Below are 14,007 nucleotides of genomic sequence, written 5' to 3' on the forward strand. Positions count from 1 at the left end.
GTGGGAAGAATTTAAAGACCGATTGATCGAGCGCTTTAAGGCTACTCAGGAGGGGGATATACACGAGCAATTCATTGCTCTAACACAAGAGGGGATCGTTATGGATTATAGAGAGAAGTTTGAACTGTTCTCGGGGCGTTTGAGGGGAATTTCGGAGGCAGTATTGGAGGGAAATTTTATGAAGGGGTTAAAACCGAAAATTCAAGCGGCGGTGCGGTTGTTGAGGCCGAGTGGGCTTAGCGAGACCATGTAGTTGGTCCAAATGATTGGGGATAAGAATAAGACTGAAAGGGCTGACAGGGGTAACTCGGGTGTTTTTCAATATCGGAATAACGCTCCAAGAGGAAGGGTGAAAACTCAATCGTTAGGGGTTTAGAGGGATATAACGAAGGATAAAATGGTAAGAGTGTGACTAGGGGGTACTTTCAAACGTGGAGACGGAGATACAGGACAAGCGAGCGAAAGGGTTGTGCTTCCGATGCGATGAAAAATTTTCACCGGGGCACCGGTGTAAGGATCGCTCATTACAGGTCCTCACGGTATGTGATGAGGAGGACGATGAGGGTGAGACTATAGGAGATGTGGTAGAGGAGGAGGAATATCCTCATTTGGATGTAGCCGAAGTCTCGCTCAACTCGGTGGTGGGGTTCACACCGAACCACACTATGAAGTTGGTTGTGAAAATTAGAGAGGTGGTGGTGTTGGTGGATAGTAGCGCGACTCATAATTTCATCTCCAATCGAGTGGTAGACAGGTTGGGACTTCGGTTAGTTGACGACAACAGTTTGGGGTGGTCTTGGGTACTGGCGCAGTGGAGAGGAGTAGAGGAATTTGTAGAGGGCTGATTTTAACGCTCCAAGGAGTTCAAGTGTTGGAAGATTTTCTTCCTTTGGATTTGGGTAGTAGCGACATCATTCTGGGCATGAAGTGGTTACAGTCATTGGGTGAGACAAGAGTGAATTGGAAGCTTTTGACAATGGAGTTTCAGGAGGGAGGTCAAACTGTAGTGCTTCGTGGAGATCCGAGTTTGTGCAAAACCCACGTGACCCTCAAAACCATGATTAAAGCGATTCAGGATGATGGGCTCGGCTTCTTAGTTGAGTTGCATATCATGGAAGGAGAGCGGTATGAGGCGACGACGAGTGTTACAAAGTCGATTCAAGAACTTTTGCAACAGTTTGAGGATGTCTTTCACATGCCTAGTGGGTTACCCCCGAAGAGGGAGCATGAGCATGTGATCGTGTTGAGGGAAGGGGTTTCGCCAGTTAGTGTTCAGCCGTGTCGCTATCCACAGATATAGAAAGATGAGATTGAGAGATTGGTCAAAGAGATATAGGAGGCAGGAATAATACAGCCGAGCGTGAGCTCGTTTTTGAGCCTAATTTTATTAGTGAAGAAAAAAGATGGGACCTGGAGATTCTGTGTCGACTATCGAGCACTTAATAAGGAAACAATGTTGGGTAAGTTCCCGATTCCAGTGATTGATGAGCTGCTAGACGAGTTATATGGAGCGACAGTGTTTATGAAGATCAATCTGAAGTCGGGATATCATCAAATTAGAATGCGGTGTGAGGATGTGCATAAAACCACATTTCGGACTCATGAGGGGCATTATGAATTTCTAGTCATGTCGTTTGGCCTCACCAATGCTCCAGCCACTTTTTAGTCGTTGATGAATAAAGTCTTCCAACCCTATTTGCGTAAGTTTGTTTTGGTATTCTTTGATATCATCCTGGTATATAGTAGCACATTGGAAGATCATGTCTGCCATTTGGAGAGGGTGTTGACTGAGTTACGAAGCCACCAGCTCTATGCTAATTGAAAGAAATGCCTGTTTGCTCAAACGAGAGTGGAATATTTAGGGCACGTAGTGTCGACAGAGGGAGTTGCGGCGGACCCAACTAAGGTAGCGGCAATGCTGGAATGGTCATTACCTAAGACCTTGAAGGAGTAAAGGGGGTTTCTTGGGCTCACAGCGTACTATCGAAAGTTCGTCAAGGGATATAGTTCGATTGCGTGGACTTTGACAGAACAATTGAAGAAAGATAACTTTCAGTGGGGGGAGGCAACAACTCAGGCCTTTGAGCAGTTGAAGAAAGCGATGACTAGTGTTCCCGTGTTGGCCTTATCAGACTTTAGCCAACCTTTTGTAGTTGAAACTGATGCTTTAGTGTATGGTTTGGGTGCAGTCCTCATGCAGAATTAACGACCAGTCGCCTATTTTAGTCAGGTGTTAACAGCTAGAGCGCGACTCAAGTCGGTGTGTGAGCTAGAGCTCCTAGCGATCGTTCTCTCTATTTAGAAGTGACGACCTTATTTACCGGGATGATGTTTCATAGTTCGTACTGATTAGCGAAATTTAAAATATCCGTTGGAGCAGCGTATGGTGATGGAGGAACATCAACGTTGGCTTTCCAAGCTGCTGGGTTATGATTTTGAGATACAATACCGTCTTGGGTTGGAGAATAAGGTGACAGACGCCCTATCGAAGAAGGTTGAGGAGCCTTAAATGTCGGCGTCGTCCATTCCTTTGATGTTGAATTGGGAAGCTTTACAACAGGAGAGCGAGGCCAATGAGGAGTTGGGGAAGATACGAGCGACCTTGCTGAGGGGAGAGGTGGGGCACCCCGGATATGCGTTGGATGGCCAACATTTGTTGTACCAGGGACGGTTTGTTTTACCAAGGACTTCTGTTCACATATCGAGATTACTACAGGAATTTCATGAAAGTGCTATTGGTGGCCATTCGGGGTTCTCAAGACGTATCGACGGTTGGCGGCGGAGCTATATTGGGTAGGGATGAAAAATGATGTGGAGGATATGGTTGCGCGGTGTGATGTATGTTAACGTCACAAATATATGGCAATGGCACCAGGGGGGTTGTTGTAGTCTTTATCGCTATCGAAGAAGGTTTGGGATATGGCAATGGCACCAGGGGGGTTGTTGTAGTCTTTATCGCTATCGAAGAAGGTTTGGGAGGAGGTGATGATGGACTTTATCGAGGGGTTGCTTTGGTCGGAGGGTTACATTGTGATTTTGGTGGTGGTTGATCGCCTGAGCAAGTATGCTCATTTTATACCCCTTCGACACCCCTATACGACAGTGTCTGTAGCAGCAACATTTATGAGAGAGGTTGTGCGACTACATGGCGTTCCGGAATCGATAGTGTCGGATCGAGACAAGATCTTTTTGAGTCACTTTTGGAGGGAGTTGTTTCGGAAGCAGGGGACAGTTCTGAAGAGAAGTACTGCTTATCATCCGAAGACTGATGGACAATTAGAGGTCGTTAACCGGAATGTGGAGACATATTTGAGGTGTTTCGTGTCTGACACCCAAGTAGTGAGTGAGGTGGCTAGCATGGGCGGAGTATTGGTATAGCACTTCTTATCATACGACGACACAAACTACCCTTTAAGATTCTGTGTGGGCAGGATCCACCACATTTGGTGCACTATGGGCACCGAACCACGCCAGTGTTGCAGGTTGATCAATAGATGGAGGAGCACGATCAGATTTTGGCCGAGTTGAAGAAGCATTTATTAAAGGTTCAACAGATTATGAAGCAGCAGGTGGATGGACATAAGAGAGATGTCCAGTTTGAGGTGGGGGATCGAGTTTATTTGAAGCTCCGACCATACTGGCAGAAGACGTTAGCATGACGGAGGAACGAGAAGCTTTTTGCTCGGTACTTTAGGCCTTATGAGATCATAAAGCGCATTGGCGAGGTGACATATCGTTTGCGGTTGCTACCTACGTCGGCCATTCATCCGGTGTTTCATGTGTCTTTGTTGAGACATGCTATTGGAGATCACATTTCCTCACCTTCACTGCCGCTACTTTGATTGAGGATATGGAGGTCGTTTTGGAACTGGAGGCAGTGGACGGACTTCGTCAGTGAATGTTGGGCGGAAGGGAGGTGCTAATCAAGTGGAAAGATCTACCGGACTATGAAGCTACATGGGAGCCGTTTGACTTGATTCGGGAGCAATTTCCTTTGTTGCACCTTGAGGACAAGGTGTCTCATTGGGAGGGGAGTAATGTTAAAGACTTGGAAAGGAGGGGCTGAAAACGTATTATAGACGCATGTTTAAGAACAGGGGCAGTTTTGTAATTTGACAAGGTCATTAGTGGGGGAGGGAGATTTCGAAGTGTGTTAGGGGAATATTTGGGTTTCTTATGCTTGTTTTGGAGAAGCTTAGTAGTAGATTAGTGTTCTTGGGAGAGGTGTGGCCTAACTCTCGAATTAAAGGTCAGTTTTGTTTAATTTTCAATTGATTTCCAATTTGATTTCTATCATTATGTTCAAAGTTTCTGAAGTACAAGAATGATCAAGAAAGAACATCATGAAAATGGTTGAAAGGACATTTGAGTCAAATTGAATGAAACTTTTGGAACGCAAATGATGATATTTATGGGAAAACTGCAGAAACAATGCCTTTTATATGACATGTCTAATCATCTGCAAATGTTGCTGTAGAAGAAAATGTTGAACATATATTTAGAACTGATGAAATACCTATCTTCAGTTATGTGATTAGACTACTGCAACATCTGGTAAGTGGATGTTCCTTTTTAGTTATTGTCATAGCCCTTGGCCTGGTGGTGCCTCGCTTGTTAGTTGGCTTACCAGTTACCATACAGCTTCCAGCAAATGAGCTGTGTGACCTTTTTTTCAACAGTGACGTATCTTGAGTTTGACTGACACCATAATATGTTCTCTTATCATCTTATCGAGCTCATTGTTGACCACCTCCATATCTTCCTCATGAATTACAACCTCTAACACGAGTATTCCATCTTTTATTATTTTTTTGTCTAGCTTGTCTTCGTTGAACAACTAGAGCGCAAAACTCCGGAAGGTTATTTATTGCTGGATTCAAGGACTCTGGGAAATCACTCTGAAAAAGACTATGTTTTTCGCAATGAGTTTATAGTGGCATAGTGGCAATTTCTATCACCTAAGGTCTTATTGGTGTATGCTCAAGTGGCAAATTCACTAATCACTAGTCAGTCAAATTGCTGCTGCATCTTCCTCACATCAGATGATGCAGAAGATAAACACCTTCAACTTCTTTTAAACTCTGTTGAGATCTTTATAATGCTGGGATCGAGCTTTACTTTCCTTATCTTGAAACATCTCTTCTGAATTTCATATGATTCCCAAATGTAACTTTTTAAGATAACTGCACGATTCCTTCAAGGTAGCTAATTAAATCGCCAAATCCTTAATTCTTGGCTTCATAAAATTGAGAATCTGGCTCAGAAGCTTAGCATGAATTATCTCTCATTATTATGAAATAAGTAAGTGTAAGGGGGTTTAGGTTTGTGGTTGTGCCATAGTCAGCATGGGTTTGGAGTTGGCGAGTGTTCGGCCAAGCTTTAGTTGAGACTGGATCTGAATCAGAGTAGTATCAAGAGATCTGATAGATAGCAGTAGAGTTTTTTTTTCCATAAAAAACTAAGGTTAGGATTAAGACCTGATGTTTATGGGTTTGATTCAATGAGCAAATTTAGGAATCAAGGAAAACCCAACAGTTTGACTATGGCATCTCCTCTTACTTTTGTTATCCCCCCACCCCCACAGAAAGCCCCACAAAGTGCTAACTTATTCCTTTGCAGCTTTGTTGTTGTTGATTTAGACTAAATCTGGATATGATAAATGAATATGTCAAAATTATTAAAACCAGAACCCTCAGAATAAGAGTGAAATTATATAATGAAAAGAAAATACAGTCCTTATTTTGAACATCTAACACGAGCTTCTCGTAAAGGTTTACAATCGCACATCTATGCTAGTAGATATAGATTTTGCACATTGAAGATTGTATGTATTGCTTATATTTGTTGAAAATTACCTTTCCCCCCCTTTGCTTATATTTCTATATGAATTTTTGCAGCTGCTACTTTGTCATCCTCAAGGAGTATCAATGAAGCTAGCATACTTGAAGAATTTGATGATCAATATATTGGTGGAAACATTGCGGCAGAATTGGCTGCTCAAGGCCTTGTAGAAAGGACCACAGAAGAGGTTATTGCTCCCCAGTCAAGTGCCCACATTGTAAATGAATCTTCTCCCCTCAGAAGCAAAGAGATCATAGCTGCTACCTTTGCCTCCTCTAGTGGTGTTATTGAGGTGAATACAGTTGCAGATTATGATGATCCTACTATTGGGTTTAACACTAACAAGGAACTGAATGCTCGAGGTATGAATAAGAGCACTGTCAATGAGTTTGGTACTTCTCATCATCAAGGAAGTGGTATAGAAGAGCCTACAACTAGCAGCGGAATGGAGATTGATCCTGGTACAGTCACTCGAAGTCCACATGTGGAAGACACCATTGTGTTGGATGCGGAAGGCGACATTGGTGAATTGGAACATCCCCTCATTCTAACTGGGGATAGAGAACTCCCTTTCACATATCTGGCTTGTTTGCTGGCAAAATGGTCCACACAGGAAGATCATGCAACTTCTCTTCAAGGAAAGATTAAGGTAATTGTGTGTTTAGAGTAAGTAAAGCTCTTGTTTTGGAGTCTCTGCATTTTCCAAATCAACAGTTGCATACAAAACTAATTACTATAATCTTTAGTTGTTTTCTTCATTTCATGTTGACTGATAAGTCTTCTCCATATCTTGTACTGTTTTATTATCAAATAAAAGTTATAATTTAGGTTTCAATTAAACAACAAATCTGGTAGTAATGAAGTCTGATTTTGCTCGAGAAGCATAATTAACCAGCCACTTATATGATAAATATACCATAATATCTTGCTAAAGTACATAAATTAAAAGTTTACTTTTGTATTCTCTGCGTGTATTTTGACACCAAAATGGATATACTTTTTCTACTAAAAGTGAAATTACTGTCACCATCCATTTGCCTTGCCCTGGCTGGTTGAATCCCTTCAAGCAAGATTATATTAAATTATTTAGTATAAGTTGGAGAATTGGACAAATGACTGCAAATCATTGGAATCCAGTTAAAGAATCGGTTTATCACATTTTAAACCTCTTGTTATCCTGACTGGTGTGGAAGTGTGTATTCGCTAATGCTAATGAAGTGTTAAGTGGATTTTCTGTTCTGTGGATCTTCTTTTTAATGGTGATATTGCTATTTCTAAGCATAGAATTATAGATTCGTTAAAGGTTATCATTCGATGCTGAAAGATCCAACATTTCTCTAGTGTACGTTGACTGGTGTGAAGGGATTCCAATTCAAACATCGCAGTACATATGAACTTCATGTCTATGTAGATGATGGCAGCCTCATTTCTGAGGTTGTTATTGATCACTATGTAAGTTTATTTACCCTTATATTGTCTTTTGTTGTTTTTTGTTTGAATTTATCCTCTGTCTATGGTTCATTCTTAGGTTGTAGAGAAAGGTATAGGCCACTCTCCGGAAGAGGTTACTGCAGCTTTATCTTCTTCTGACAAACAGATCGTAACAGATATGAAGGAGACAATGAAAACATTCCAACTTTTCTTGGCAAAGTTTGAGGTATTATAATTTAATATTTGGACTATCTTAGTCACAAACACAGATACAGATGGAGGCACTTCCACACATTTTGCTTGCTTTTGGACCTATATCTAGAAACATTATCCCTAGTTATTGATGCTGGAGCATAGTTATTGAAATAATTAGATGCCTGCAGTATTTGCATCTTAGATATTGATTCTGAGGCAGTTTATACTGTCCCATGATAGGTGCTCACACTTAAAACTTCACATTTGCCTGCACAATTTCTGGGAAGTTGCTTAACATGTTTATTCTGGATACAGGGAACAATTCTTGTGGAGATAAATGAAAATTCCACTTATCCTGTTGTCCTTGAGATGAACCAAGGTTGTTCATCATCAGATGCTTGGATGCTCCTTCGAAGATTGAAAAGGTTCACTGTACCTCAGAATTCGCCACACAGTCATTTGAAGCCCATCGATTTATCTCCTTGATTCTACACAGCCTGTTGGCTACGGTAACTTATGGACCACGAAATGTCTCAGAACGATTGTGAAATTGTTGGCGAGAAGATTGTCACTTAAATCTTTGAGAATTAGCCACTTTTATGGTTAGTATTTAGTTTTTTACAGTTTGGTCATAGTATGGATGACATTCAGGCTATTAGTTCATGCTTCGTTTTTTTGATTCTCTTCTTTCAATTTGTCCCCTGCCATGGAACCGAAATGGCACACCTCCATATTGGATCTCAAGTGGTTTTAACTGCTTTTGGTCGAGATTTGGAGTCACGGGGGGATTTTTCATACATTTTCTTCCTAATTTCTCTTCATAGAAGGTTATGTTGTGCATTTTCATGAATTTGAATACTATTTGAAAGCTCCACTTTTTATATTTTTGACAGGCATTTGGATGCTCAAATTTGTTTATTTATCTTTCATGAGTGAGGTAGGTTCCTGCTAGAATCTTTTCAGTTTAATGTGGTCTTTGAATTTATTAGCTGTCTAATTGTTCACTTGTTACCTGTTCGGCTGTTCCACAATGCTTTTTGAACCAGACCAATGTTATACTTTGAACATCCTACCTGTTTGAGGTTCCTAATATTCTGATCTTAGTAGGTACCTGGATACTAAACTTGTTTGACTACATATTGTATTCTTCCCTTCAAAACCGTTTATGAGAAAAGAGCTGATATCATGATATTGCATTTGCTCTAGGCATTCTAGAGTTTCAGTTCCAGCTTAGTTGTGATTGGTGTTGGCTTTAGTTTGAGCTTCTCTTACAATGTCAAAAAGCCATATATATGATTAATAATTTTAATGAGTTGTAATGCTTATTATTTATTGACATACATTCCTTATATAGTCATTCTCTTTAACTATTGACATTATCATGTGCTAGTACGTCATGGAGTGAAGGCTATATTTTGGGCTGAAGCCTATTTGCATATGAGGTTACATGCTCTTTCAAGGTACACGTTCTGCTCTTATCCAATTGGATAAATATACTTCAATCCAGTTTTAATTAATAACTTAGAGTTCAAACTTTGATTGGCATCTGATCCCAAGGGAATGCAATTCTATCAGCTTACTTGAGAAACTCATCACCTTCTAGCACATTTCTATAAACTTGTTTAGTTAATTGGCATCTCAATATGCCTTAGTTAAAGTAGTTGCTTTTTTTTTGAATGACTCAAATCAGGACTTCGTTTTGCAGAGATTAGAAGATGCAGGTTTCTGTCATCATTATTCCAATTTTTTACTTTATCTTCAAGGTATATTTGTGTCTTGTATGTGCCCCTGCACACATGCACATCATGTTCATATTTATCAAAATGACCCGAATGACGTTCCAAATATAGTGCGATCCTGCCAAGTTTACTAATATCACAAATACTGATATGATTAAGTCTTCATCTTCAGATTGCATACTGTTCAAAATAGCATACCCTGCTTACCAAGAACCTAGACATGCCACCTAACTATCATGCATAATCTTTTTCGAGGTTTACTTGCAGACACACAGATGTACAACGAGGCTATATTCACTAACGGCCCTAAACTATTTTATCAACACTTGTATGATTTTATTAATACCTTGGTGTATGGCATTTGTTTTCTGAATGAAAAACTTCTACTAGTTTCTACACCCAATTTTTTCAAGAATTCCTTATCCTTACCATTTTGAATCCTGTTCATGAACCTCAAATTTTCATATTTATGAAATAAACTCTCGATAAGGCATATCTTTCATGCTGTGTACACTTCTACAAACATAAAATTTCAAGGCTTTTAACCTTTTACAATTCTATGAACTTTTCGAGACTTCACTTCAAATCCTTGCACCAAACTTGATACTGATATATCTACATTTCTTGTTACCGGTCAATAACCATTGTCATCCTATGCATACAGCACATTGACCACCCAGTAACAGCATGCCTGATACTGATTGCATTATTCTGTAAGACTCCAACTGAAACCATTTCTTTGATTTAGAAGCAATCTTTGGAGTGAAGATCCCTTTGCTGGAGATCATAGGGATGAGATAAACCTATAAGGCTAGAATACGTTTAATAAACCTATAAGGCTAGAATATTTTTACGTAACTTATAATATCTCTTGGCTAAATTCTATTAATATTTTCTTTGACTCATACATGAAATTTGCAATAGTTGCAATAAAATTTGCCATTTCTTTGTTGGACGGCATAAGCTTATATGCTCTCTAACAAAAGAGATGAATCAAATTTATATAAAGTAAAACACAATCATCACCTTCCTATTCTCAATAACTAGCAATTACACTTTGATTCCTTGATTGTCAGTCATGACCAAAATCGTACTGGGGGATCGGATGGAAGCTGGATACAAGAATTTCTTAGCCCCCCTCGCCTCCAGTATCTTCTGACCGAGTGTCTTGCCTGAAGAACTTCCAGGTTTAGCGACATAGAACAAACGTGAGAACCAGTCCACTAACTCAGGGGCCACACACATGACCATATGAAATGGTCTATACCATGATGGCCATGTCACGTATGCATCTCCCCTGCATGCACTATCCACCACCACTTCTGCACACTTCTCAGTGTATCCTACTGGTAGAGGTCCGACCTGGACCTGTCAAGTTCATCATTCTGCCAGTTCAGTTTGCAAGTTTTTGTGATAATTAATATAATTGCATTGTTGATGTAATTATTCCCTACTTACATCTCTAATTTCTTCATTGACTCCGTACTCTCCTCCCTTTTGAAGAGCTTTCCCCTTTGTGAGCTCTGAAGCAACATACCCAAGTGTCAGTATGGTGATTCGAACTTCTGAACCTAGTTCCGCCCTCAAAGTCTCAAAGAACCTGATTAGTGCGGCTTTACTTGCCTAAACGAATTCATCACAATATAAGGTTAGAAACTGGTATGGTAGGTGTGATGTTTTTGATGTATTATGTTTTGATGGCCTTTTACATCTTACATTGTAAAAGCTCAGTCTTGCTGTTGGAACTCTACCGGCCATAGAAGCTGTGACAATGATATTTCCTCGGCTTTTCTTGAGGTAGGGGATGGCATAATAAGTTGGATATACTGATCCCCAATAATTGACATCCTGAGAGAAGGCAAAATTAGTATCACTGATTTGATGTGGTCCTACTTATAAGCATCTTATATTGTTAAGAATTTGAAATACAATCTATATATCAACATATATCAAGTACACTTTAACTAGAGTTGCTTTCTGAAATGTTGTTTGTCTTGGATGATAATGTTCTGTGAACTAGGCATGTTGGCATCTGAAACTTAATTGTGGCCTTTGTAATTTCACATTATTGGTACATGAGTTTGGATGCTTCAAAAAATCATTGTTTGTGGTTCGTCAAAACATTTATACTCTGTTGCTCTTGGTCTCATCATAATTATGGCTTAGTATTTTATTTAAGCATTTGAAAATAAACAAAGTTCTAGAAAAATGACAAATAGCTGTTTGTGCGAAGTCTCATTTGTTTACCATGACTTGCTTGAAAGCAGCGATATTGGTAATCTCCTCAAAGAGGCAGCTGGAGAAAATTCCTGCATTGACGACGAGGTGATTCACTGCAAAAGCACATAAAGAAGATTTGAGTTCAATTCCTTGAAGCAAACGTTGAACAGAAATTTGTGTTACTCACATTGGCCAAAATGCACAATTGCTTCATCAACTAGCCTTTTGGATTCAGAGCAATCAGAGACATCTGCTGGGATTACAAGCACATCAGGGGCTCCACACTCTTGAGCAGTTTTAGCTACTGCCTTGAGAGCGTCTTCTCTCCTTGCAGCGAGGACTAGATAAGCTCCTCTCTTCGCGTATTGGTATGCTAATTGCTGCGGCAAGAAAGAATGAAACGGGTGTTTTATCATAAGCCTCCGGAGGAACAACGCTGTAATTAATTTCTCAATTACCGAAGCTTGGATAGTTGTTTTGCTCAATCCTCCGCAAGAGAACTCAGTAATGCATATTTAAGTTGATTTGTCTATTGCATTTTGATGCATATTCAAGTGTGCAAATTTAAATAGAGAAATGTGAAAAGAGCTGTAGTGAAATATTAGAATGGCTTGGATCGATGTTTTGAGCTCTCCTGCACGTCAATGAACGATCTGTACGTTGTTCCTTTGATGGTCGCTTGGGTTATTTATTTTTGGCGATAATTTTCTAGATGTTTTGATTTGTTATCATATTTGTCTCACAGGTGTAGTGGGATCAAGGGGACATCTTCCTTTTCAGATGTAAGCTTGGAACTCGTTACGAATATTATTATTATTATTATTATTTCCCGAAAGATACAAGCAATATTACTTAGCGCGATATAGAGGTGAATCGGGGTAATTCTTTGCACGTGATTACAAGCAATATTTGTATTTGTAAGCTGAGGTTTTCCTTTTTGATTATATTTAACTAGATGTTTGCCTTGCACATTATTACAAGTAATCTTAATTTGTATGTAGGGATCTAGGGGCTTTGACCATATGACAATTTGTATGTAGGGATCTAGGGGCTTTGACCATATGACTTCCAGGACCTAGAGAGTGGGTGGTTTGCCAAACTCATTCTTTAGGGGCGCTTGGATACCAAAAACAATTTTCTGAATATAAGATAAAAGTGTTGTAAGATATATAGGGGGCTTGGCAACCAAAACCAATTTTTAACAAGATGATCTTGTTCAACAAACATATTCCCTATGACCCTGTCAATATTGTTTATGAAACCCTTGTCTAATTGTTACTTTTAAATATTTTAGTAACCAGAAATTTATCTTGTGTACCCATTGTTCATAATTTTGTTATTTATCCTTTAGAATTAATATAGATTATAATTCCTGATCCTGACATATATTTATATAACTTTGAAGTTTTGCCGTAATTGTTAGATGACTTAATTTACGATGGTATCAGAGCCACCCAAGGTCGAATCTTGTTGGCTACAAATTTAATGCTGAGTTTAAACAATTGTTACCCATGCGCGAGTCCGGATTCAATATAAGATGGTCATCTCTGTTTCTAACCGGAGTGGTGGTACTCCTTGAAATGACTATAGACCCTCTCGTTACTCCTTAATTGGTTCATAATTAAAATGTAAATTTACTTATTATTATTTGTTTGGTACAAATGAACGTGAACGTGATAATACCAACCACATATTCATTCATTAATCGCGTAAAAGGGACACGTACTCCGAGGCTATGCGCACAGGCATCCATGTATACATTGTATCTTCTTAATTTTAAGTTTAAAGGCACAAACTGTTGTCCTGATTAATAGTACAAACCATGTGAACGTTCCTAGCTAGTCTCCTGGCCGGCTTCGCCCGTTATGCGATTTATGCAGGCAATCGTGAATTAATTATATATATATATATGCAAGCTAGCTCGCTTTTTTTTTTTTGAGTTTTAAGCACCGAATTAAAAAGAAAAATGAAGGAGATTGAAGATCTTCTACGTACCTCTCCGATGCCGGAGGAAGCGCCGGTGATGAGAACCACCTTCCCCTTCAAGTCCTCTCCCAGGAACGGCCTTGCAAATATAAACACCGCCAATCTCCACAGCAGGGAGATTGGAACGTAGACCGACAAGACTACGGCAACGGCTACATGCATTGTTACGCTCAGAAAACCATTGAAAATATCCATGAGAGAGAGAGAAAGAGAGAGGGATCGAGGTGGACTTTGATTGAGCGAGCGGTTACGGTTGAGTTCGTTCGCAGAGGTTAAGTAAGAGGCCCAAACGAGCCCTTTTATGGGCAACTACGTGGGGGTCCGAGTAATAAATGGTGGGCAGTGTTCTGCGCACCGCCCAGTGCCTGCACTAGACATCACTTCCAGCACAATGGTGGTCGTACGTGCAGAGCTCGGGCGGGGTCCAATACTCCAATCTAATGAAAGCCATGTTGCTCTTTTTCTTTTCTTTAATTTTATTTTACGTACCGGGTCGAATACTGATCCTACGGTCAAACCCGGGCGAGTGTGAAAACCTCAAGTCAACCCGACCCCGAGACGCTTTCAACGAGACCGGGACGTGTTTCAGAAAATC

At 39.9% G+C, this 14,007-nt stretch overlaps 2 protein-coding genes across 6 annotated transcripts in view; one reads left to right on the forward strand and one right to left on the reverse strand.

Moving 5' to 3' along the window:
* The window catches only part of LOC109830602 (recQ-mediated genome instability protein 1), a 41,827-nt gene extending 30,235 nt beyond the window's left edge, over positions 1-11,592 (forward strand). The window contains exons 5-12 of one of the 5 annotated variants that reach the window (XM_020397908.1): positions 5,898-6,490; positions 7,183-7,293; positions 7,370-7,498; positions 7,783-8,069; positions 8,361-8,404; positions 8,858-8,927; positions 9,173-9,230; positions 11,474-11,583. In XM_020397908.1, the coding sequence (XP_020253497.1) occupies positions 5,898-6,490; positions 7,183-7,293; positions 7,370-7,498; positions 7,783-7,953 (1,004 nt within the window). In that variant the 3' untranslated portion in view covers positions 7,954-8,069; positions 8,361-8,404; positions 8,858-8,927; positions 9,173-9,230; positions 11,474-11,583. Of the gene's footprint in view, positions 1-5,897; positions 6,491-7,182; positions 7,294-7,369; positions 7,499-7,782; positions 8,070-8,360; positions 8,405-8,857; positions 8,928-9,172; positions 9,231-11,473 lie in introns of all 5 variants that reach the window. The other 4 variants (XM_020397907.1, XM_020397911.1, XM_020397910.1 and 1 more) reach the window with 4 other exon arrangements.
* LOC109830604 (11-beta-hydroxysteroid dehydrogenase 1B-like) lies at positions 9,238-13,668 on the reverse strand. The gene is made up of 6 exons (XM_020397912.1): positions 13,422-13,668; positions 11,614-11,806; positions 11,454-11,539; positions 10,923-11,054; positions 10,665-10,829; positions 9,238-10,574 (listed from the first exon to the last, which is right to left on the reverse strand). The coding sequence occupies exons 1-6, from the start codon at positions 13,605-13,607 to the stop codon at positions 10,257-10,259; spliced, it is 1,080 nt and encodes a 359-aa protein (XP_020253501.1). The 5' UTR covers positions 13,608-13,668; the 3' UTR covers positions 9,238-10,256.

The sequence above is a fragment of the Asparagus officinalis genome, chromosome 2 (genome assembly GCF_001876935.1).
Source record: "Asparagus officinalis chromosome 2, Aspof.V1, whole genome shotgun sequence".
Taxonomy (NCBI): Eukaryota; Viridiplantae; Streptophyta; class Magnoliopsida; order Asparagales; family Asparagaceae; genus Asparagus; species Asparagus officinalis.